We start from the raw sequence: 25436 nt of genomic DNA, 5'->3' as shown, positions 1-25436 counted from the left end.
CCCCTTGTGGTAATAAAAAGAAAAAAAATACAGTGTATAAAGTAAACAGAAAAAACAAAACTATTTATTTTCAAAGTCACTTTAAACGCCATCACATATAACATCAATCTATGTACACATGTATATTTATTTTTTTTATATTTATATTTTAATAACTTGAAAGTCAGATCCAAAATAGGGATGTTTAGGTTTTACCACTAGATTGCAGCACGGCACGGCGTAAGAACTGTTTTTTTGGGTTTTTGTTTTTTTACTAAAAGTAGGATCATAAGGAATACAGAAGGACAAGAGGTCTCACTCTGCTCTTGTTTTGTGGACAGATGCTAAAAGACATTAAATGTTCGTTAACTTACTTTCTTAACGAGCTCTAAGTATGTGTGTTAACTTAAGTAAAACATTAATAAAAATAAAAAAAAAACTCTGTCGCACTTATTGCATAAACCAGGGGTGTCAAACTCCAGTCCTCAAGGGCCACTGTGCTGCAGTTTTTAGATGTGCCACAGGTACAAAACGCTGGAATGAAATGGCTCCAGATCCTTGCTAATGACCTAATTATTATATTCAGGTGTGGTGCAGCAGAGACACATCTAAAAGTTGCAGGACAGTGGCCGTCCAGGACTGGAGTCCTAAAGCGACCGAGTGATCTGTCTTCACAGGAGCTAGAAAAAAAAAATCTCTGCTCTTCTCGCTTCTCCGTGTTTGTGTTGCTTGAAGATGTTTCTAAGGAAGGTTGTTCAGTCGGGCTTTTCTGGAGTCAGAAATGTCTCTGGACGAGGAGGACAGGTGTTGTCTGCAGCTGCTGCCAGGTGAAACGCGTCACTTCTTTTCTCAGTCATTGCCAGACAGACCCGGAGCAAAGTAGATATGTTGTGGAGGGAAAAAAAAATCTATTTTTCACGCAAAAATATATCTTGTATTTTACTGCAGTTTGCAGTCACACTTGACGTCACACTGTGACAAAAGTGTAAAATATTCTATTTAATTCAGAGTTGGGCCGTAAATGGGTCACAAAAACCTTTGACACACTTCGTTCATAGTTAGTTGTGACGTCAGTAGGTGTTATCAGTGCCTTAAAACTTTATAACGATACAAATGCAAAATTCAGTGTATTTTATTAAAAAGTTCAACACAAAAAGGTGGAAGGAAAATATGGAGAATTTTTCTGCTTCAAAATGAAACTTTTTGAACCTTAACCAAAAGTAGTAGTGGCAACATCATGCTGTGGGGAAATTTTTCTTTCAACGGGCTCCGTTCTGTGTCTTTGAACAGGAAGCAGTACTCTCAGGCCCAGCAGCAGGGGTCAACGGTTGCATCCATCCGACCTGAGACGTCCACCGCCAAAACCCTGATGGACATCGGGACACGGCGCATCTTCAACGAGGACCACGACATCTTCAGGCAAAGCGTCCGCCGCTTCTTCCAAGAGGAAGTGGTGCCACACCACAAGGAGTAGGTGGCTGCAGGAACCCAACATCAGCACGAGATGTTTTCCTCCCGTTGACTTCCTGTTTGTGCTCCCAGATGGGAAAAGGCAGGTCAGGTGAGCCGGGAGTTGTGGGAGAAGGCTGGAGAGCAAGGCCTCCTGGGAGTGATGATCCCGGAGGAGCACGGTGGCATCGGAGGGGACACGTTTTCTGCTGCTATCACCTGGGAGGAGCAGTGAGTCCATACTTCCTACTCTGAATGTATTGCAGTTGGAGTTTTGAAAATGCTGTAATTTTGCTGAATAAAGATGAATTTTTTTCTGCTGACCATCTTTCCTCAGAATGTACAGTAACTGCACCGGGCCGGGTTTCGCTCTACACTCAGACATCGTCATGCCGTACATCGTAAACTACGGCAGCAAGGAACAGATCGAACGCTTCATTCCCTCCATGACTGCTGGGAAACACATCGGCGCCATCGCCATGACGGAGCCGGGTGCAGGCAGGTGAGGACGCCAGTCCCACTTCCTTTATTATATCACAGATTGACCAGTGAGACACGGTATTAACTGGTCGGTTTCCCCATGGCAGCGACCTCCAGGGAGTGCGGACATATGCCAAGAAGGACGGCAGTGACTGGATCCTCAACGGGAACAAGGTAAAGCCGCTGCTGTTCCTCTGGAAGGCGCCATCGGCTTCAACCGCTACTTTCCTCTCAGGTGTTTATCTCCAACGGTTGGATGGCGGATGTGGTGGTGGTCGTCACGGTGACCAACCGTGAGGCGAAAACGGCGGCCCATGGCATCAGTCTGTTCCTGGTGGAGAACGGCATGAAGGGCTTCCAGAAAGGCCGGAAGCTGGAGAAGATCGGCCTGAAAGCACAGGTAGCGCAGTTTTTACTTCATGTTGGAGAACGTCTCAACCTCAGGACGCTGAATTGGTCTGAATCTGTTTGAAAGGACACAGCGGAGCTGTTCTTTGAGGACGTGCGTCTCCCAGCCAGTGCTCTGCTGGGAGAACTCAACAAGGGTTTCTACTACCTGATGAATGAGCTGCCACAGGTCTGAACACACACACACACACACACACACACACACACACACACACCCCCACACACACACACACACACACACACACACACGTCCTCCTGAATCCTAACCCTCAGTGATGGATTTTGCTGCCAGGAACGTCTGTTTATCGCTGACATGGCCATATCCAGCTGTGAGTTTATGTTCGAGGAGACCAGGAACTACGTTCTGCAGAGGAAAGCCTTTGGGAAGACCATCGCCCACTTCCAGGTCTGTTCAGTTCCCAGTACACACTCCAGCAGGGTGAGGGCTTAGCAATCAGAGAGAAGATCAATATTTTGGGGGCTTGTCTGGGATTTTTTTTTTTTTTTTTTGCAAGACAATTTCTGAGCAGGACTATAATAGACTCTTAGATTACTATCTCAAGTATAGGATATCGTTTCCCCCTCCAGTTAAACCCTGAAACAGTGGACATGTAAGATAATTATTGGCTCTCCTGGTGAACATTCCTAAAATCCTTTAAATAAATTGCCATAATTCAAGTATATTCAGTCACAATTACATGATGTCTAGCACAGTTCTCTAGAACTTTGAAAGAGAACTAGGCCCACAGCATTTCAGATCCTCCACCGTACTTAACAGTGAGAATAAACTGATTCATCTAAAGCACATGGCTCCAATTAAAGTGGATCAAACTCTATGCTTACAATCCTAATCAATAAATTAGAATATGCTTTCCGATGAAGACTGTTTGTCAGATTGAAAGAAACTTTTCAAGATAACAACCAACTGCATTGCTGTATAATAAAATGTTCTTCTTTTTTTTTTTGGTATAATATTCTGATTTTAAATGTCATGTTTTCGTTAACCGTAATCAGAATGTCATCACAATTAACAGAATTGAAAGCTTTAAAACAACAACAAAAAATTACATATATAAATGGGCTTTTTAACAATTTATGTAATAGGTTTGTATGTTTGTCATGGTAGGTAGTTTGGCTTGCCATGCTGATGTTGTCTACCTTCTTCCAAAAGTGCTTTATTTGTTCCAAATTCTTTAGTTCTTTCTAAAAACAAGTCCTCTATCATGTTCAGACGGTGCAGCACAAGTTGGCAGAGCTGAAGTCCGAGATCTGCGTTGGTCGGGTTTTTGTAGATAACTGCTTGCAGCTCCTCTCGGAGCGCCGCCTGGACCCCACCACCGCCTCCATGGCCAAGTTCTGGTGAGAAACCTGTGCAATCAGCTGGCTAGCAGCCGCTGACCTGCAGTTGACCGTCTGCTTGTCACCTGCAGGGCGTCGGAGCTCCAGAATAAGGTGGCCACCCAGTGCCTGCAGCTCCATGGAGGCTGGGGCTACATGTGGGAGTACCCCATCGCTAAGTAAGTGGAGCAGTTTGGAGTGGTGGGGGGCTGAGTGATGTCTGCTTCAGCCTGACTCTTTGTGTGTGTGTGTGTGTGTGTGTGTGTGTGTGTGTGTGTATGTCTGTTTCAGGGCGTTTGTGGACTCCAGGGTTCAGCCCATCTATGGAGGAACCAATGAGATCATGAAGGAGCTGATCGCACGTGGCATCATGAGCCAGAAATGAGACAGAAGGAACGTTTGATCCTTCAGCACCAAGAAAATTAGGGATATAGTTGAAATAATGGTACCATAGTTAGACTATTTCATATCTGGGTGACGTAATTTAAATAATTTGTAATAAAAGTCTGATAGTTTTAGATAAATAAGCTAAAAGGTGAGATTTCTGTTAACTGATCTGTTATTTGCTTTGTGTCTCAGGTTTGTCCCAATCTCCACTGCAAGTGTTTGCTTGCATCTCCACTACAAGCAAATTTGCGGTGTTTTTATTTATAGATTACAGTACACTAAAAGGTTGCATTGTCCATCCATCCATCCATTTTCTTCCGCTTATCCGGGGTCGGGTTGCGGGAGCAGCAGCTTCACAGAAGGGACGCCCAGACTTCCCTTTCCCCAGCCACTTCTTCCAGCTCCTCCAGGGAAACCCCAAGGCGTTCCCAGGCCAGCCGAGAGACATAGTCCCTCCAGCGTGTCCTGGGTCTTCCTCGGGGCCTCCTCTCGGTGGGACGTGCCTGGAACACCTCGCCAGGGAGGCGTCCAGGAGTCATGCAGAACTGATCTGACCATTTCCCTAGCAACGATCAGAAGCAAGACATTGCCCCAGAACTACAGAGACTCATTGTAGCTATGACCTCATCTATGACATAGATCTATGTCATAGATCAAAGAACATGTGAAGTTCTAAATGCTTGCATCTCAAAACAGGAGGTTATATACAAGTAGCTCTTGGACAATTACCACTAAATTACCACTTTTCAAGAACTTTAAGAATGGCAGAAATTGCAGCCACAATGTTTTTTCCTCTGACGTTTGCCACAGGCTACCTGATAACCACAGGAGTGAGGAAAGTGTTAAACAAAGTACTCCCTGGAATTACTTTCGATATTAATAGTCACAAGGACGTGATCGAGTATGATGAGTTTGATTCGCACCTTTTCCTTCCTTCCCCGGCTGGGGAAGTGTACTCGGAGAAGAAACGGATCTCTCAAGACGAGTGCCCTGACTCAGAATATGATGTTTTTGATGAATATCTTTTCAATCCTTCCAAGAGTAGGAAGCAAACTTCAAACTTCAAAAACACACTGGCCAGGCAAAACTCCCCGGATGGGGAAGTTTGCTCTGAGTTTTCAGACCGTGAAAAGGCGTTGGAAGACAATATCCCTGGATCGAACACTGCAGAAGGGAACAATATCTCCAGTCTTCCCAAAAAGCAAACTTCCTCATCTTGGGGAGTTTATTATTATGATTCAACAGGGTATTGTGTGAGTCTTCAGACAGATAAATCTGAAATGAGTCTTCAGACAGATCCGTCTGAAGACTCATTTCAGACGGATCTGTCTGAAGACTTTACCCTGGGAGAGTCTGTCGTAGAAGAAAACGGAAGTGAAGAAAAGAGATGTAATGCCGAAAAGGGCAAATATCCGCCCAAACGTCGAACTTACAATTCTTGCTGTCCACCTTCTTGACCGACAGGGGTAGCAGCTTAAGAAGGGAGGTCCAGACTTCCCTCTCCCCAGCAACTTGTACCATGTCCTCTGGGGGAATCCCAAAGTGTTCACAGGCCGGCCGAGAGACATAGTCCAGCGTGTCCTGGGTCTTCCCCGGGGAAGACTCAGGGGCTGGACATACTTCCACTCTGGAGTTGCCCATGATGAGAGGTGCCAGGCAAGAGTGGGCATACTTTGTTGCCCCCTGTCCCGGCGCCTGTACGTTGGGGTTTACAAGAGGGTAGCCTCCCTCCATTACGGGTGGGGGGGATGGGTTCTGACTGTTTGTGCTGACGGGCCGAACAACAGTTCAGATTACCAACCCTTCTTGGAGTCCTTGGAGGGGGTACTGGAGAGTGCTCCTCTCCAGTACCCAGTATGCTCACGTGGGCAACGACAGTAAGACCTGGAGGGGTGTGGGTGGGAGGAACGGCTCCCCCGATCTGAACTCGAGTGGTGCTCTGTTGTTGGACTTCTGTGCTCATCATGGACTGTCCATAACGGACACCATGATCAGGCATAAGGGTGTCCATATGTGCACTTGGCACTGGGACACCCTAGGCCACAGTTCGATGATCGACTTTGTCATCGTTTCATCGGATCTGTGGCCGTATGTCTTGGACACTCGGGTGAGGAGAGGTGCGGAGCTGTCCACTGACGCTTCACTGTTGTGTCTCAGTCCAGTCTGTTGTCCAGATGAACACTGAAGTGTTTATATTCTTCAACCACCTCCACTTCTTCTCCCATGATGGGAATGAGGTTAGATTTAATCCTCCTGTTCGTCCTGAAATCAACAATCATCTCCTTTGTTCTCTGATGCTCCGGCTTCCTGGCCACAGTCTGAATTCATGACTGTTAGGTCTCTAAATTCTCCTTAGGTGTCAATAAAAAATAAATTTCATGAATAATATATCAAAAATAAAACATCAGGGCTGCACAGTTGATAGCACTGTTGCTTTGCAGCAGTAAAGTCTTGGGTTTGAATCCCAGCCTGGGTTCTTTATGCATGGGGTTTGCTTGTTCTCCATGTGCATGAGTGGGTTCTCTCCGGGTGCTCCGGCTTCCTCCCACAGTACAAAAAGATTTTGTTCACATTAGATAATAGATGGATGATAGAAGAAAATGTTAACTTGTTTATAATAATTATTATTGTTCTTTGTAATAATAATAGCAATACCAATATGAATATTAATAGATTAGTATGTTAATCAATATAATAAATAATTATTATCAAATAATAATCTTTATTATTTATTATATTATTATTATTACTATTGATAACGATAGTATTTAATATTCTTATTATTGCTATTGTTTTAATAATAATAGTACTATTATTATTATTATTAAAAAACAATAAAAACTATTAGTACTATTACTATTAATAATAATAGTACTATTAGTACTGTTATTATTAAAAAAACAATAGCAATAATAATATTTAATTATAACAAAGTTATAATTAAAAAAACAATAGCAATAATATTATAATAACAAAGTTATTATCATTTAAAATTCGTATTGCTATTGTTTTTTTAATAATAGTACTAATAATATCCCCACAAAAAAAACCTGAATATTCAGTCCACTGTAATGGACAAAATAAACATCAAGCCATAATGTTTATTTTGCGATTATTAATAAGTGATCAATGTGGTAGATTAGCTACCGCTGCTATTGGCTCATTAAACACCTGCTGACTGATGATCTGTCAGAGTTGGTGTTTAACTCGCCTTTTATTTTCTAACTGAACTGAAACAGAATTCCACACCACATCTATATGTTTAGGTTGTCAAAGTCAAGCTAGCATAACGGAACTACTTCCCTCTCCCTCCATATTTTTTTCTTAATTAACTTTTTCCTGACCTGTTTATCTAGTGATAGTGTAGCAAACCACGGCATCCCTTTCTCTTTTATCAGGCGTAGATTTAAAATTTAGTACGCTATATCGAAAATACCGAAGTACTTCATTAAAGCTTTGCATTTTACATATTTTATCATGTTTGGTAAAATACCAAGTTATTTTGTCCTCTAATTTTAAATAAGCATTTTGATTAATGAATTACAGGATTATAATAATTGTCAGGCTACAAGCACAATTAATGTGAAGTGTGTATCCAGATACACACTTCACATTAGGAAAAATAGATTAATTATTCTTCTACAGAAATTAATAATGAATCCCAGGTCTTCAGTCGAAGCATCTAGAGCTACATATTTTCCTGGGTAATTTAAAACTTTTAAAATCGAATTTAATTGAACTCTGTATTAAGCCTATTTATCATATATAATATCTGGATTCAGGGGCACCGCCAGGAATCTTGGGCCCCCTGACAAAAAATTAGATTAGCCCCCCTCCCCTCCAGCCCCCTGCGCAGCTGCTGTTATAATTTTTTAAGTCTATTTGACCCATAAAAAGCATCACAATTTTAAAGGCTTGCAACTTACTGTCTTTGGTTTGGTACTGATAGCAGCACAATATTTATTACAATATTTATTACTCATGAATTTTACATCCAACAGTCCGCATACAGTATGTAAGTAGGTTGCTTACATTTTTTTCTATTAGTTTTAGATTACTGAAATATCTCTCCCCACGAGCAACAGTCAAAAACAACGTGCAAAATATACATAAAGCAAACCAGACTTCTCGAAAAAAGCTATGTAGTGGCATTCTATTCAAGCTGCAGTACATTAATAAAAAATATGTTTTCTCCATATTTGTTAAAGCTGACACCATGTCATGCAAGTTTGTTTTATGAGACAGATTATCTGTGAAAACAATCTCCTCCATCTGCTTCCTGAACTACTTTTAGTGGATAAAGTAATGCAACATTCTGCCCAAAAACAACCAATCAGAACCAGTAAGAGGATCTTGGTGCTGTCAATCATCCTCATTCACTCACTGCTAAATGTTCTAATGGCGGTGAAACAACTTATCATTACAGGAAAGTTATTTGTCTGCTGTCATTGATAGACATGCCAACTGGACTGAGGATTCACAACAGGCTGCGCTAGCTGCAGCATAGCACAGAGCAAGAGGAGGGAGTATTAGCAGCACCATATGAGATTGTGATTAACAGCACTAAACTCTCCTGCCTCTGATTGGTTATTTCTAGCACTGGGAGAAGGCAGAGGAAATAGATTTTTCACAGATTATCGCTCATATCATGCTGTCACGACATAATGACAGTTTTAACAAATACGTGAATTTTATTAAATAAAATTACATACTGCAGCTTTAATTTCACTCAGAAGAGGACGGGTCAGGAGGGATGTTAGTTAGAGCTACTGCTGACTGACTCATCTGTTAAGTGTGGTAAAAGGTACAAGGGACAAGTTAAATATATGAATATGTTGGTAATGTTTTTTTCCTTAATTCATTAGATGCTAGTGAAAAGGAGGCAAACAGTAGTCTGTTGCTAAGCTAATTATGCTAAATGGTTGATAATCTCAGTCTACTCACCTCTATCGGAGAAAAACTGGGTTATAAATTGACACTCTTGCCTTTTTCTCTCTCTTATCTTTTTTTGAAAACCTATTATTTTTCTAGGCAGCATAGTAACTGCCACAGTCGTTCTTGTCTTCCACTGACTGCTGCTGACAAGTCCATGCACATTAGCTTTTATATACCAGCATGTGAAAATGAACAATGGTCATAAAGAAAAGTCTCCATGTTTTCATTCCTCTGCATAATACACTTTTAATGGGTGCAATGCAAAAACATAACAGATTCACAAATCAGAAAACAAAGAAATCTGTTTTGCAGTGAAACGCTTTGGTGAGGTCACACACCGTAACAAACAAAGAGGATTCAGGCCAGCAAAACACCTGAGAAGCGGAAAGGTTCCCGAAGCTTTAGCACATGGTGTCAGCCATTTCTGTGACTCCATGTTGAAGGAGACAGCCATGGAGCGAGTTATGGCCGGGAACAAAGGGCCTAACTGAGGATGACTTGAAGAAAATATCATCTGAGTTGAAAACAAATTCAAAGCTCCATAATCACACCTTTCACCTTTTGAGACTATTCTTAAATATAAAGAGATTTTTATATATATATATATATATATATATATATATAAAAATTCCCCTCTCACCCTCTGTGGGTGGTCTCTTTCATCCTCTGAGCTCGGGTCCTCTACCAGAGGCCTGGGAGCTTGAGGGTTCTGCGCAGTATCTTGGCTGTGCCTAGAACTGCACATTTCTGGACTGAGATGTCTGATATTGTTCCTGGGATCTGTTTGAGCCACTGCTCCAATATATATATATATATATATATATATATATACACACACACACACACACACACACACACACACATATATTTATATATATATATATATATATATATATATATATATATATTTTTTTTTTTTTTTTTTTTTTTTTTTTTTTTCTGGGAATTCTTTTCCAAAGTGGAAGAACCTGACAGCTATTAATGTTTACACGGATGAGTGGAAAAATATTGAGAAATGCCATGTAAAGCTAATTTATGCAATTGAACTTTGATAAAACAGAAAATATTATATTTAAATAATGAAAGGGAAGAAATGTTTGCCCACAGCTGTAAATGAGTAACAAAAGGTGTGGTTAGCATGACTTTTGCTATGCTAACCACACAACATCAGTAAGGGATGAGAGTTGACTATTTTTAAAACAAACTCCATCCAATTTAAATGTAATATTTGTTAACGGGGCAGTATTGTGTGTTTTCCATTTTATATCACAATCAAATAACTATGTTAACTCCAGTTGTTATAAAAAAAAATGCAAATATCAAATATGACTTAAAAGAAATTTGACTTTGTAATTTAACACCTTGAAATTGGGCCTCTATCTCTTTAAGAAGCTCCTGTACTTTCTGAAACTCTGCCTTCAGGAAGTTCTCACAACATGGCTACTCTATTAACCCTTTAACAAAATTTTTACCAGTGTTCCACTGAGAAGTATCTCCTATAACGAGCTCAGCAGATGTTCAGTTTCACCAGGTGTTTGCTAATTTCGTATGGCTAGTCTGAAGGAGCTGAGTGGAGTCGGTGTGGGGGAGGCTGCTTGGTGAGGCAGAAACTCGGAAGCTTTTCATTTTTACTTTAACTTTTTATTTTTATCTTGTGTTTATCTGTCTGGATAACTATTCCTGGAGGAGGAGCTGGGTCCGAAGGCGAACGTAGGTCCACCAAGGTGTTTTGTACAGCTAAAAGGTTGCCATGGAGATTAAAGGATTACTCAAACATGTATCAAAGAATGAAGGTAAAACTTCAAGTATGCTTTTGATGAGGGAATAACATGGTGTAAAATTGAAAAAAGTTGATTTTACATACTGTCCCGTTTTAAAATACAACTAAAAATCACATAAATTACCAAGAAGCAGAAAATGAAACTTTTAACCATTATGTAATAGGAGGCTACTTCCGCCTTTCAGTTTCCCCTTTGTCTCCTTCATCTTATCGCCTCAAACTGTACTTTTTGTTGCCTTGACAACACATATGGAGTACCAGTCGTGCAACAAGGGATTATTCCCACTTGTGGTGAAATCTACCTAGACAGAGTCGGCAACCAAACCTGCCAGACGAGATGAGGAAAAAATAGAAAGCTGCCTGAATAGGGTCTTACGTGGCTGTTTTTTCCCCCTTTGAGGTTTACTTTCACTTTCCATCTTCTGTCAAAGCAGAACGATTTCATCAGCTGAGCCTTGTTCTGAAGGGTAATGTACACAGTTTGTGATGTTTTTCTACTGTCCTAACCAGCTTTCAGTCATATAAGTTTAGCTACGACACAGAAAGGACGAGGTTTCTGTGTCATTTAAGCTATTTTAACTGTTAGCTTAGTCAGGCAACATATGCTCCTCACACTCGAGTGAATCAGCTTGAAGGTGTATTTCCGTAAAAGATCCTTGTATCTCAGCGGGAATTAACAAGTGATGTCTACCAAGGTATTAAACAGAGATATGTGGATTCATAAACGCATATCCACCATCGTTGATAGAAAACAGGCACACATGTCCCAACACATTGCGTTCTGGGATTGCTTTAGGCTGTTACTCTGGTTGCTGTGGTAATGGAGCTGACAGACTGTTACTATAGTAACAGTCTTACTATAGTCAGAGAGAGATGCAGATTGACGGACGAGCAACAATAAGTTCTGTAGTCGGAAGATCTGCTGACGGGTTGCAGGACGGGTGGAAGTACTCGTACTTCTTTCATGTCATATCTGGGATTTCAACACATTTCCTGTGAGACGGGAGTCTGACTTTTCTGGCATATTTGTGAAAATTTTGACATCACAGTACTAAGGACTATTTTTCTTGTACGTGAATTTAATTTACAAAAATTTCTGGTGAAAATCTACTCCTCCTTGGCTGTATTATTTACTTCCTTTTTTTTTTTTTTTACACTTTTTTTTTCTAAAATGACTTTTCCCCCTATCATTATGTTGAAAACTATCAAGCCACCTAGGAGACATGGGAGATTTTTTTCTTTTGTGTTACTTTGCAAAAATGTTTAATTCTCTTGGAATAAATTCTCATGCACCCTGGTGTTACCCTATTTTGTTTACAGACACAGAAATAAAATTGTCAGTTTATAATTGACACCTTTAAAGATCTTGAGAAAAAATGCGTTTACATATTCTTAACCCTTTGGTGCAGGAAACCAGTTGAAAATGGATCTATTATTTGTTTTATAAAATCTTCCAGTGCAGATGGGTTAGATGAAAACTGCCCTTAATTAACCATTCAGACTAACAGAATCAAAACTGTCAAATGGCAAATTACCATTTGAAAATAACTCAAATAGTCCATATAGTTTCAATATACCATCCGTCCATGGTGGACCCCTCCTCTCACACAATGGCCACCAAGTCATCAGTCTGATGCTTTAACCACTTCATGGAAATGTTGCTCCATCACTATATGTCTGCAGCCTCATGTTTGCTCCTTTGTTTTTCCTCAGATGAAGGCAGAAGGTGTGTGAACTAGTGTAAACTGAGCAGCATGGATCAGTGTGAGAACAGAATTGCTCCCTCTAAAACCAATCTGAGTGGAGAACATGACAACCAGAGGTGAGATCACCATCTCTACCTGTCCAGGACTTTTCTCCATTTTAAATCAGTCAGATCACTCAACCATCTTCATGTACAGGAAACTACTAGAAGCAGAATCTGGACCTGAGGCTGAACCCAGCTGTGTGTCCCTTCAAAGTGATGCTTCTAAGGACCTTGGAATCACTTTCAGACCTGATCCCCCATCAGCTACAAAGAGGTAACATACTGTACATCTAAATGCCTTGTAAACCTGTTGTAGACATTTATCACTAGTTTGCCTTCAAGCACTTGCAGTTTCAATGGAGCCATGATGGTGTGCGTATTAAGTATTGTATTGAAAATACTTTGTTACCTTTTAGCTATGCTTAAGGATGTATTTTATTTTATGTGTTTGGCAGTCGGGTAGGTAGGAGCATCAACTCAGATGGGACTCTGGAGAAGCTTGTTGGTCAGGAGGATTTGAATGCAACTGTTCACAGTAAAGGTTCAAAATGAGGATAGATGTTGTGGGCAGGGATTCCTGTCAACATAGCAACCAGTGGGAGCTGTGTGGGTCATAAACACAGGAAGTCATATCATATTAGTGGGAGGTACTTCAGAGTTCTTCAGGATAAACTACTGATAAACTAATGTGGAACAAAGTCTTGCCGGTTCTGTCGAGGAGTTTTTACCAGGGGTTCGAAAGAGTTAGCAAAGACTGTTGATAAATCTGGAACTTCTGCCTCTCCTCCACCAAATTATTGCACAGTGGATGGCACATGGTGTGTATGGGTGTGATCACACCAGCCCTGCTCAGTCTGCTTTAATGGAACTGTAGTTTGTTTCTCTAGAAAGTCCGGTTCATTTTCTGTCTAATGCGGACCAAAAAAAGCAAACTCTAGTCCTCCTGGACCTCGGCCTGGGTTTGTTTGAAGTGAACTCTGGTGTGGTTTGAATGCATATGAAGTGGACTACAGTGCAGGGCATTCTGGGGAAATACAACCAAAACAAACACGCTGGCAGGAAAACTGACTTATGGCCTTCAGCCAAAAATAAGTGAACTCCTACAACTGCTAAAATCTGATGCTACTTCATTTTGTTTCCATTTGGTGAAGGAGGAAGTCTTGCTCAGTGTCTTCTTCAGAGGTTTTCGTGTCGTTTCCATCAGCGTTTCCCAGTGATCCGTCTTCCGAGGAGCATCGGACAGAGTTGGACTCCATATTTATGGTCTGTAGATGTAGAACTACTACTTTTCCATTGGTTTTGTCCACAGTCTTCTACATGCATCACTTTGTAGATCAGAGGACTGTCGGTCTGTCCAACATGGACATGATGTTTGACTCCATGACTCCAGTCTGATAGGTCCTTCACTAATATTCTGTTCCAGCTGCTGGAGAACAACATTGTCACTTTTGTGAAACATGAGCTGAGGAAGATGCACAAAGTCCTGAGTCAACATAAACCACTATCATTGGAGACAGAAAATGAGGATGTAATGGAAGAGGCATTTGAAAAGGAGATGAGAAACAGCAAAGAGGCATTTGAGAAGATCACACTGAACTTCTTGAGAAGGATGAAGCAGGAGGAGCTGGCTGACCGTCTACAGAGCAGTAAGAGGATTGCTTTGCAAATTTCACCTGACCAGTAAACTTTGTGAACTCTGATGTCCCAATTACAGAAATTTTTAAATTAGAAATCTTTAGGACAGTTAAAATTATGAGATGTGCTGTGTGTTGTTTGCTTTAGGAACGCCTGCAGGAGCTGGTTCCAAACTTAAGTCTAGTCTGAAGAAGAAGTTCCAGTCTGTGTTTGAGGGGATCGCTAAAGCCGGAAGTCCAACCCTTCTGAACCAGATCTACACAGAGCTCTACATCACAGAGGGAGGGACTGGAGAGGTCAATGATGAACATGAGGTCAGACAGATTGAAGCAGCATCCAGGAAACCACACAGACCAGAAACAACAATCAGACAAGAAGACATCTTTAAAGTCCCACCTGGAAGAGACGAACCAGTCAGAACAGTGATGACAAAGGGAGTGGCTGGCATTGGGAAAACTGTCTTAACACAGAAGTTCACTCTGGACTGGGCTGAAGACAAAGCCCACCAGAACATCCAGTTCATATTTCCGTTCACCTTCAGAGAGCTGAATGTGCTGAGAGAGAAAAAGTTCAGCTTGGTGGAACTTGTTCATCACTTCTTTACTGAAACCAAAGAAATCTGCAGCTTTGAACACTTCCAGGTTCTGTTCATCTTTGATGGCTTGGATGAGAGTCGACTTCCTCTGGACTTCCACAACAAGGAGATCCTGACTGATGCTACAGAGTCCAGCTCAGTGGATGTACTGCTGACAAACCTCATCAGAGGGAAACTGCTTCCCTCTGCTCTCCTCTGGATAACCACACGACCTGCAGCAGCCAATCAGATCCCTCCTCACTGTGTTGACATGGTGACTGAGATTAAAGGGTTCACTGACCCACAGAAGGAGGAGTACTTCAAGAAGAGATTCAGAGATGAGGAGCAGGCCAGTAGGATTCTCTCCCACATGAAGACGTCACGAAGCCTCCACATCATGTGCCACATCCCAGTCTTCTGCTGGATCACTGCTACAGTTCTGGGGGATGTGTTGGAGACCAGAGAGGGACAGGAACTGCCCAGCACCCTGACTGAGATGTACATCCACTTCCTGGTGGTTCAGACCAAAGTGAAGAAGGTCAAGTATGATGGAGGAGCTGAAACAGATCCACACTGGAGTCCAGAGAGCAGGAAGATGATCGAGTCTCTGGGAAAACTGGCTTTTGATCAGCTGCAGAAAGGAAACCTGATCTTCTATGAATCAGACCTGACAGAGTGTGGCATCGATATCAGAGCAGCCTCAGTGTACTCAGGAGTGTTCACACAGATCTTTAGAGAGGAGAGAGGGCTGTACCAGGACAAGGTGTTCTGCTTCGTCCATCTGAGTGTTCAGGAGTTTCTGGCTGCTCTTCATGTCCATCTGACCTTCATCAACTCTGGAGTCAACCTGATGCAAATAGACCAACCAACCTCAGATAAATTTAAAACAAAAACAAAGGAACCCAAATCACTCCATGAGAATGCCGTTGACAAGGCCTTAGGTAGCACAAATGGACACCTGGATTTGTTCCTTCGCTTCTTTTTGGGTCTTTCACTGCAAAGCAACCAGAGTCTCCTGCTTGACCTGTTTACTCAGACAAAAAGCAGCACAGAAACCAGATGTAAAACAGTTCAGTACATCAAGGAGAAGATCAGTGAGAATGTCTCTGCAGAGAAAAGCATCAATCTGTTCCACTGTCTGAATGAATTGAATGATCGTTCTCTAGTGGAGGAGATCCAACAGTCTCTGAGTTCAGGAAGTCTCTCCAAAGATGAACTGTCTCCATCTCAGTGGTCAGCTCTGGCTTACGTCCTTCTATCATCAGGACAAGATCTGGATGAGTTCGACTTGAAGAAGTACTCCGCCTCGCAAGAGGCTTTCCTAAGGCTGCTGCCAGTCATCAAAATCTCAAGCAAAGCTTTGTAAATAATCAAACTTTCCTTAAAACACATTTCTTTATTTTTTACATTAAAAAAAACAAACATTTACCAGCCTTGTTTTTGTTACTGCAGACTGAGTGTCTGTGACCTCTCAGTAAGAAGCTGTGCAGCGTTGTCTACAGTCCTCCGCGCTCCGTTGTCCTGCCTGAGAGAGTTGGACCTGAGTAACAACAACCTGCAGGATGAGGGAGTAAAACTTGTCGCTGCTGGACTGAAGACTCCTACCTGCAAACTCCAAATTTTGAGGTAAGGACGAGTACATTTTCAAATTTAAAATTTAATGAATTAATTGATTGTTAAATTTGAACAGCATATATTAACCACAGAAGAAGATATGTACTATACCAGGTTAAAGCTATAAATGCTAATTGGCATCTGCAGTCCCCAAAACATCCAGTATTATAAAATCATATAAAATAAATATTTTATGTCTGTTTGGATTTTACAGATGTAGATTTATTCAGCATCTTGGTCAACTTATGTTTTTATTTTTTTGACTGCTAGTCTGAAGGGAGAATCTCACTTTAGGTTTCCTATAAGCTACACAGAGAGCAAAACCCAAATATATGGAATGTAAAAACAAGACAAAACAAGCTTGTTGTTTACTCAGTAAACATATTTCTAATATTTCTATTGACTGGAAATTGACTCCAGGTGTCAGCCTCAACCCCAGTAATCCACATATTGGGTACAAAATATAAAAAGAACATAAATGAAGTTATGTGTAATGAAATTGAAATAAGCAGCAGAAAAAGGCAGAGAGCCATATTATTATTTTTTTCAGTATTTAGAAGGAATTCCTGCTGCTATGTGCAAATCAATATCTGGTTTTATGTGAACTGACAATTTATATAAGGGCTATTCATGACAGGTAGAATCCAAAGAGACAAACACAACTTTATCCAACTTAATCATGGTTATCATATGGTATACACTGAAGGTTATCTGGCTGCCTGGTCACAGAGGAAGGCTGTTTGGTTCTGGGCGCAGCTCTGACCTTTAACCCCTCCCACTTGAGAGAGCTGGACCTGAGCTACAATCATCCAGGAAACACAGGAGTCGAGGTCCTCTCTGCTCACCTGGAGGATCCTGGTTGCACACTAGAAAATCTCAGGTACAGAAAGTGTTTTTTTTATTTATCCTTTTGTCTAAAACAGTTTGCAGCAAAGTAGGTACCAACAACCACATCAAAGTGCTTGGAATCTTATGCATTCGCAATCCTGACAAGTCACTGATTACTGTCACTGTTTGTCTAGTAGTTTACACATCAACTCAAAGTTCTCTGCTTGCTCAACAGATGTTTGGTTTTGTTCTTTTTTGTAAAGTAGTAGTGTTCCACTTCATCAGCAAAAAGTGATACACTTTTAAGTACAGAACCATATTTTTCTCCAGTAGCATTTCAAAGGTTTCCTAAAAGAAAGGCTGGATGAAGGTAGAGAAGAGGCAAAATATAAAGAAGGAAAATCTGGTAGTTTTGTTTTCAATATTGTTTCTTGTGTTCTTACATTATTTGAGATTCAGATGGTAAAAAGGTATTGAGTATCCCAGAGTGTTGAAGTGTTTAATTACCTGTTAGTTTGAACTTTTTTTACCTGCTACATTCAGCTGAAATTATTCTGTTTTTACTCGGGTGCAACAAAGCAAATTTGTTTTTCTTTTTTACAGTCATAGTTTTATAGTACAATGACTACAGATTAGATGTCTTAGTCCCTGCTTCCATTTATTTGTCTTAATATTCAACTGATGGCTGAACATATTATCTCTCGTCCTTTCAGGGTGGAGCCTGCTGGAGTCCAGTGGTTGACCCCGGGTCTGAGGAAGTGTAAGTCCTTTTTTTTTAAAATCTAATTCATGATAACAAACCTGCTCAGATTTAGAAATCAGGAAAAAATAAATGAGGAAAAATCCTGAACAGAATCTGGATTGTTTGCTGTCTCCATCAGACTCCTGTCAGCTCTCCATCGACACAAACACAGTGAGCAGAAAGATGAGAATCTCTGGCGATGGAAGGAAAGTGACGCATGTGGCGGAAGACGAGCTGTACCCCGATCACCCAGACAGATTTGATGTTCCACCTCAGTTTTTGTGTCGCGATGGCCTGTCTGGTCGTGGCTACTGGGAAGTGGAGTGGGGGGGACAGGCTCTCCTAGCGGTCAGCTACAAAAAGATTGAAAGGAAAGGAAACACTCACGACTGTCTGTTTGCCTGGAATGATCATTCCTGGAGTCTGAGGTGTTCTGACAATGGAGTATTTTCTGTCCTTCAAAATAAAGCTGAAACGACAGTTTCAGCGTCGTCGTCCTCCGTCTCTAACAGAGTAGCGGTGTACGTAGACTGTCCTGCTGGTACTCTGTCCTTCTACAGAGTCTCCTCTGGCTCCCTGGTCCACCTCCACACCTTCAACACCACATTCACTGAACCTCTCTATCCTGGGTTTGGCTTTGGGTTGTTGTACACTTCAGGTTCCTGGATTTCCCTTTGTCCAACAGAATAGACTGCTAACCAGCAGGCTCAACTAACTCACTCATTCGGTGGTTGCCTAGCAGTAACCTGTTGAATAATTTGCACAGCAGCAGTTTCAGTTTTCTCCACTGTTCCTCATAGAAAAAACGGAGAAAACTGTGGATAAAACTGGAAATGTCTGGCCACCAGTTTGGCATAATTTCAAATAAAAAACATATCAATAATCTACGTCGACGCATATAAAGCGTTACATTGTGATGTCTTTCAGCCAAATCGTCCAGATTTACTGCAGTTGGTAGCAGTGCTGGTTCTCTGTATTCAAATCCCCAAAGGGAAGCAAAAACATTGATTTTTCTTTTTGAATCAATATTTTGGTTCCTTGTCTAAACCAAAATATCAAGTTTCCTGATATCTCACTGCTACATTGTTTTTTTTTTGTTTTTTTTTTACACCCTCTGGTTGAAGTCGTTGGCCTGTTCAGGATCACAGAAAATTCTCATGATTCTAAGATAATATTTTCTGTTTTCAGACCATTTGTTCTGGTATAAACCAATAGATAAACCAGTTTGCTTTAACTAGGACAGCTATGATAAACCATGGAAGTCAGTTTGTGTCCAACTCTAAAGTTTACCTCATTTAAACTAATTTTAGATCTTCTCTTACTGGTTAATATCCTAATATTCCATTCATTTGCTTATGTTTCTTAATAAATCTTTAGATTTATTAAGAAACATAGTTGAGCTTACAGCTATTTTTGATTTATGTTCTGTCAAAGTTTTGTTTTCTGACATTTAGTTTTTATTTTTGGTACACTTTCTAAAAATATTTTTTCTAAAGTATATTTTAAATTCTATTTAAATATATTGCTAAAATTATACTCTGGATAATCTTTTTAAAAATACTCTGCATGTATTTGTAATAATGTATATTTTAAATGTACATTTTAAAAATATAAACAATACTTTTCTGAAGTTGTACTTTTGATAGTATTTGTAAATAGTCTCTCTGTGAATCTTACTAAACCCCTTCCCTTTTTATCACAGAGGGAGGTTCCTGTGCTAAAAGTTAGGACAAGATGGCAATATTTCCCATATTCTCCAATCAAAATCCAAACAGGTATAATCCTGGATCACTTTAAAACAGCTCACATTCAACCATTACACATTCAGTAGCCTTCTTCTAATCCTGGTAGTAGACCAGCCTACAGCTATATTATCATTAAGTCCACAAAATGCAGATAAGATTATATTCCCTGACTCCTCCTGGCCAGGAGGGCCAGCAGGAGTGAATACCTCAATCTCCTGGATTTCCTTAGACAGAAACTTCAGAAATAATGAACTGAACTTGGCTGCATTGCTTAGACACTAAGATCAGCTAGAAAGTAAATTACTGGATTGACTTTTTTTTTCTGTTTTTTTGTTGTTTTTTTGTAAAGTACCTTGAGATGACATGTTGTGAGCTGTCATTGTATAAATAAACTGAAATGAATAAAGTTTGGACAGCGATATGCCCTGGTTTGAAAACAAGAAACCACATTCCACATTCAGCCTTTAGAGCTCACGTTTTTGCTTGAGTGTATCTACTGCATTTATTTCCAGTATTTATTAGAATGTATTTCAGAATGGAACTTAAATTTTCAGTGGCTGGATTGACAAACTAAGACACAAACCTTTAACTTGTGGTAAAATTACTTGTATTTGAGTATTTCTGATATATTATAGTTATATCTGGGTAACACTTTATTTGAAGGGGGTGAATAAGACTGTCATGACACTGTCATAAACATGACATAACACATGTCATGAACATCAATAAGTCTTCATGAATATTTATGACTGTTGTCATAAAGCGTCATTCGGTAAATTATGACACTTTTAATACAAAGTTGACATTATTCAAAATGTCTTTGTTATGACAACTTGACATTAACCAATAAATCATCACTGTTTAAACTTTACCTTTAATAACATAAAGATACCTAATTTTTAAAGTGCAATCAGTAATACTTTTATAACAAATTTATATCTGTAATGATTTCTTGGTTAATGTCAAGTTGTCATAACAAAGACATTTTGAATAATGTCAACTTTGTATTAAAAGTGTCATAATTTACCGAATGAGGCTTTATGACAACAGTCATAAATATTCATGAAGGCTTATTCATGTTCATGACATGTGTTTATAACAGTGTCATGTCAGTCTTATTCAACCCCCTTCGAATAAAGTGTTACCCATATCTGCATGTCCATTTCATAATAAATTGGCAAACGTATTCTGCTTACCTTGATTTGGACTTCAAAAAGTCTATAACCTGCTCTCCTTTTTCTAAATCTGTGAGATTATGATAATAAAAAATCTTTCATTTTGAACCTTTTTAAGTATCTTTATAATAATATGCACAGAGCTGAATTGTTTGTTCTTTCCTTCAGATTTCTGCAGTCTCACCTGTGACTCAAACACAGTTCACAGAAACCTGAATCTATCTGATAATGGCAGAAAGGTGACCCGTGTGAGCATGGCTCAGTCATACCCGGATAATTTTTGTGTACATTTGGTTCTCAGAATCATTTTATATTTCAATTTTGTCTCCAATTCATCCCTAAAGTTAAAAACAGTTGCCTCCTTGTGGTAATAAGATGAAGTAAATACAGTCTGTAAAGTAAAAAAAAGAAACAAACTATTTATTTTTGATGACACTTTAAACAATGTTGAATATAACATAAATCTATGTATTAATCTATATTATTTATTTTTGATATTTTTTAATTAATTTAGAAGCAGATATCTGGAATATTGATGTTTATTTAGTTTTTACCACTAGGTGGCAGCACGCAGTAAGAACCCGCCTGTTTCTTTTACTAAAAGAAGAATCATAAGGAATACCGAAGGACAAGAGGACTCACTCTGCTGCTTTTTTTTTGTGGACAAACGTGAAATAATGCGAAATGTTCGTTTACTTAATTTCATTTCATAGTGAACTGCAAATACGTGTATTAATTTAAGTAAAATATTGAGTAAAAAAATAACATCTCTGTTGCATTAATTGCATAAAACGACCGAGTGATCAGTCTTCAAACGAGCTAGACGATCTCTGCTCTTCTCGCTTCTCCGTGTTTGTGTTGCTTGAAGATGTTTCTAAGGAAGGTTGTTCAGTCGGGCTTTTCTGGATTTAGAAATGTCTCTGGACGAGGTGGACAGGTATTATCTGCAGCTGCTGCCAGGTGAAACACGTCACTTCCTTTCTCACTCACTACCAGGCATACCTAAAACAAAGTATCTGCTATGTGGGGGGGGGAATCACAGTTTTTCACGTAAAAATATATCTTGTGTTTTACTGCTGTCATATTTCACGTCACACTGTGGCAAAAGTGTCAAACACTCTATTTAATTCAGTTGTGTCATAAATAGGTCACAATAACCTTTGACACACTTCGTTCATAGTTAGCTGTGACGTCAGTTGATGTTATCAGTGCCTTAAAACTTTATTTCTAAGTTTACAAATACAAAATTAAGTGTATTTTCTTAAAAGAGTTAGCTCAAAGAGGGGGAAGGAAAATATGGAGAATTTTTCTGCTTCAAAATGAAACTTTGTGAACCTTAACCAAAAGTAGTAGTGGCAACATCATGCTGTGGGGAAACTTTTTCTTTCAACGGACTCCGTTCTGTGTCTTTGAACAGGAAGCAGTACTCTCAGGCCCAGCAGCAGGGGTCAACGGTTGCGTCCATCCGACCTGAGACGTCCACCGCCAAAACCCTGATGGACATCGGGACACGGCGCATCTTCAACGAGGACCACGACATCTTCAGGCAAAGCGTCCGCCGCTTCTTCCAAGAGGAAGTGGTGCCACACCACAAGGAGTAGGTGGCTGCAGGAACCCAACATCAGCACGAGATGTTTTCTTCCCATTGACTTCCTGTTTGTGCTCCCAGGTGGGAAAAGGCAGGTCAGGTGAGCCGGGAGTTGTGGGAGAAGGCTGGAGAGCAAGGCCTCCTGGGAGTGATGATCCCGGAGGAGCACGGTGGCATCGGAGGGGACACGTTTTCTGCTGCTATCACCTGGGAGGAGCAGTGAGTCCATACTTCCTACTCTGAATGTATTGCAGTTGGAGTTTTGAAAATGCTGTAATTTTGCTGAATAAAGATGAATTTTTTTCTGCTGACCATCTTTCCTCAGAATGTACAGTAACTGCACCGGGCCGGGTTTCGCTCTACACTCAGACATCGTCATGCCGTACATCGTAAACTACGGCAGCAAGGAACAGATCGAACGCTTCATTCCCTCCATGACTGCTGGGAAACACATCGGCGCCATCGCCATGACGGAGCCGGGTGCAGGCAGGTGAGGACGCCAGTCCCACTTCCTTTATTATATCACAGATTGACCAGTGAGACACGGTGTTAACTGGTCGGTTTCCCATGGCAGCGACCTCCAGGGAGTGCGGACATATGCCAAGAAGGACGGCAGTGACTGGATCCTCAACGGGAACAAGGTAAAGCTGCTGCTGTTCCTCTGGAAGGCGCCATCGGCTTCAACCGCTACTTTCCTCTCAGGTGTTCATCACCAACGGTTGGATGGCGGATGTGGTGGTGGTCGTCACGGTGACCAATCGTGAGGCGAAAACGGCGGCTCATGGCATCAGTCTGTTCCTGGTGGAGAACGGCATGAAGGGCTTCCAGAAAGGCCGGAAGCTGGAGAAGATCGGCCTGAAAGCACAGGTAGCGCAGTTTTTACTTCATGTTGGAGAACGTCTCAACCTCAGGACGCTGAATTGGTCTGAATCTGTTTGAAAGGACACAGCGGAGCTGTTCTTTGAGGACGTGCGTCTCCCAGCCAGTGCTCTGCTGGGAGAACTCAACAAAGGTTTCTACTACCTGATGAATGAGCTGCCACAGGTCTGAAAACACACAAACACACACACACACACACACGTCCTCCTGAATCCTAACCCTCAGTGACGGATTTTGCTGCCAGGAGCGCCTGTTGATCGCTGACATGGCCATATCCAGCTGTGAGTTTATGTTCGAGGAGACCAGGAACTACGTTCTGCAGAGGAAAGCCTTTGGGAAGACCGTCGCTCACCTCCAGGTCTGTTTAATTCCCCCAACACACACCAGCAGGGGGCAGGGCTTAGCAACCAGAGAAAATAGAAATATTTTGGGGGCTTGTCTGGGATTTTATTTATTTTTTTTATTACTATCTCAACTATAAGAGGTTGTGTTGCCCCTCCAGTTAAACCCTGGAACATGAACCAGACTTTTATGGACATGTAGTAATTATTGGCTCCCCTGGTGAAGATTCCTAAAATCCTTTAAATAAATTAGTCTTTTATTGCAGAATTCAAGTATATTCAGTTACAATACCATGCTGTCTGGCAAAGTTCCCTGGAACCTTAAAATAAAACTAGGCCCACAGCATCACAGATCCTACAGTGAGAATGAGGTGATTAATCTAAAGTACATAGCTCCAGCTAAACTAGACCAATTATACAGAAGAGGACTTCAGTTTGGCTTTCCATGCTAATGTTGTCTACCTTCTTCCAAAGATTCTTTCTTTGTTCCAAATTCTTTAGTTCTTTCTAAAAACAAGTCCTCTATCATGTTCAGACGGTGCAGCACAAGTTGGCGGAGCTGAAGTCGGAGATTTGTGTTGGTCGTGTTTTCATGGATAATTGCCTGCAGCTCCTCTCGGAGCGCCGCCTGGACCCCACCACCGCCTCCATGGCCAAGTTCTGGTGAGAAACCTGTGCGATCAGCTGGCTAGCAGCCGCTGACCTGCAGTTGACCGTCTGCTTGTCACCTGCAGGGCGTCGGAGCTCCAGAATAAGGTGGCCACCCAGTGCCTGCAGCTCCATGGAGGCTGGGGCTACATGTGGGAGTACCCCATCGCTAAGTAAGTGGAGCAGTTTGGGGTGGTGGGGGGCTGAGTGATGTCTGCTTCAGCCTGACTCTTGTGTGTGTGTGTGTGTGTGTGTGTGTGTGTGTGTGTGTGTGTGTGTGTGTGTGTGTGTGTGTGTGTGTGTGTGTGTGTATGTCTGTTTCAGGGCGTTTGTGGACTCCAGGGTTCAGCCCATCTATGGAGGAACCAATGAGATCATGAAGGAGCTGATCGCACGTGGCATCATGAGCCAGAAATGAGACAGAAGGAACGTTTGATCCTTCAGCACCAAGAAAATTAGGGATATAGTTGAAGGAATGGTACCATAGTTGGACTATTTCATATCTGGGTGACGTAATTTAAATTATTTGTAATAAAAGTCTGATGATTTTAGATAAATAAGCTAAAAGGTGATATTTCTGTTAACTGATGTGTTATTTGGTTTGTGTCTCAGGTTTGTCCCAATCTGAAATAAATATATGACGGTATCTGCATCTCGATCATTTGGTCCAACTTGTTAACAGGGGTTTTTTTGCAGCATAGGTTGGACTCAAATTGAAGTATCCTCCTGACAACCTTTGTCCTTCAGTGAAACTTGGTTTAAATTGCTTTATAAAGTTGCAGTGTCTGCTCTCCGCCAGTAGGTGGCAGCAGTCCAGCGTGCTGACTGTCAGCAGCAAGAGAAATGAGTTTTCATTTGATTCTATCATGCCGGGATAAAGAGAAAACTGTTGCCTCTCTGAATTATAAATGCTTAAAAAAAACTTTATGCCTCATAAATCAACAAATCAACTCAGTTTCAAATTCTCCTGGGCTGAAGTATTTTTTATACCTGCATGGTATTTATGCTGAGTTTCTTTCCGTTTTTTTCTTTGTATGAATCTATTTGCTGTTATTGCCTGACACTTTGCTGTTGCACAGAAATTTCACCATTGTTGGACAATAAACAAAGGATATTTCTATCAATTCTATAATTAAAAACACGTATTTATTTTTTTGTTTTAGG

The 25436-nt window shown here is 40.9% G+C and overlaps 3 protein-coding genes across 4 annotated transcripts; all 3 read left to right on the top strand.

Moving 5' to 3' along the window:
- Window positions 1-485: 485 nt before the first annotated feature.
- LOC106923423 (long-chain specific acyl-CoA dehydrogenase, mitochondrial-like) lies at window positions 486-4193 on the top strand. Its single transcript, XM_088014864.1, has 11 exons — window positions 486-806; window positions 1270-1449; window positions 1522-1659; window positions 1766-1930; window positions 2016-2082; window positions 2144-2308; window positions 2384-2485; window positions 2609-2722; window positions 3548-3675; window positions 3747-3833; window positions 3946-4193. The coding sequence occupies exons 1-11, from the start codon at window positions 715-717 to the stop codon at window positions 4037-4039; spliced, it is 1332 nt and encodes a 443-aa protein (XP_087870990.1). The 5' UTR covers window positions 486-714; the 3' UTR covers window positions 4040-4193.
- Window positions 4194-10915: 6722 nt separating this feature from the next.
- Window positions 10916-20048, top strand: LOC106914872 (NLR family CARD domain-containing protein 3-like). Of its 2 annotated transcripts, XM_088014833.1 has the most exons (10): window positions 10916-11223; window positions 12470-12578; window positions 12658-12777; window positions 13655-13766; window positions 13927-14149; window positions 14286-16074; window positions 16165-16338; window positions 17033-17206; window positions 17868-17914; window positions 18036-20048. In XM_088014833.1, the coding sequence occupies exons 2-10, from the start codon at window positions 12511-12513 to the stop codon at window positions 18584-18586; spliced, it is 3258 nt and encodes a 1085-aa protein (XP_087870959.1). In that variant the 5' UTR covers window positions 10916-11223; window positions 12470-12510; the 3' UTR covers window positions 18587-20048. The 2 variants fall into 2 exon arrangements, with proteins under 2 accessions (XP_087870959.1, XP_087870964.1); XM_088014838.1 differs by lacking the exons at window positions 17033-17206; window positions 17868-17914; window positions 18036-20048 and having other exon boundaries at window positions 10917-11223; window positions 16165-16342.
- Window positions 20049-21437: 1389 nt separating this feature from the next.
- Window positions 21438-24918, top strand: LOC106914875 (acyl-CoA dehydrogenase long chain). The gene is made up of 11 exons (XM_014982018.2): window positions 21438-21776; window positions 22234-22413; window positions 22486-22623; window positions 22730-22894; window positions 22979-23045; window positions 23107-23271; window positions 23347-23448; window positions 23528-23641; window positions 24160-24287; window positions 24359-24445; window positions 24597-24918. The coding sequence occupies exons 1-11, from the start codon at window positions 21685-21687 to the stop codon at window positions 24688-24690; spliced, it is 1332 nt and encodes a 443-aa protein (XP_014837504.2). The 5' UTR covers window positions 21438-21684; the 3' UTR covers window positions 24691-24918.
- Window positions 24919-25436: the final 518 nt, after the last annotated feature.

Source organism: Poecilia mexicana, unplaced genomic scaffold (assembly GCF_051168715.1).
Source record: "Poecilia mexicana isolate PSO_F unplaced genomic scaffold, ASM5116871v1 scaffold_2, whole genome shotgun sequence".
Lineage (NCBI taxonomy): Eukaryota > Metazoa > Chordata > Actinopteri > Cyprinodontiformes > Poeciliidae > Poecilia > Poecilia mexicana.
Note: the sequence above shows the minus strand (reverse complement) of the source record. Positions and strands in the feature narration are given on the sequence as shown.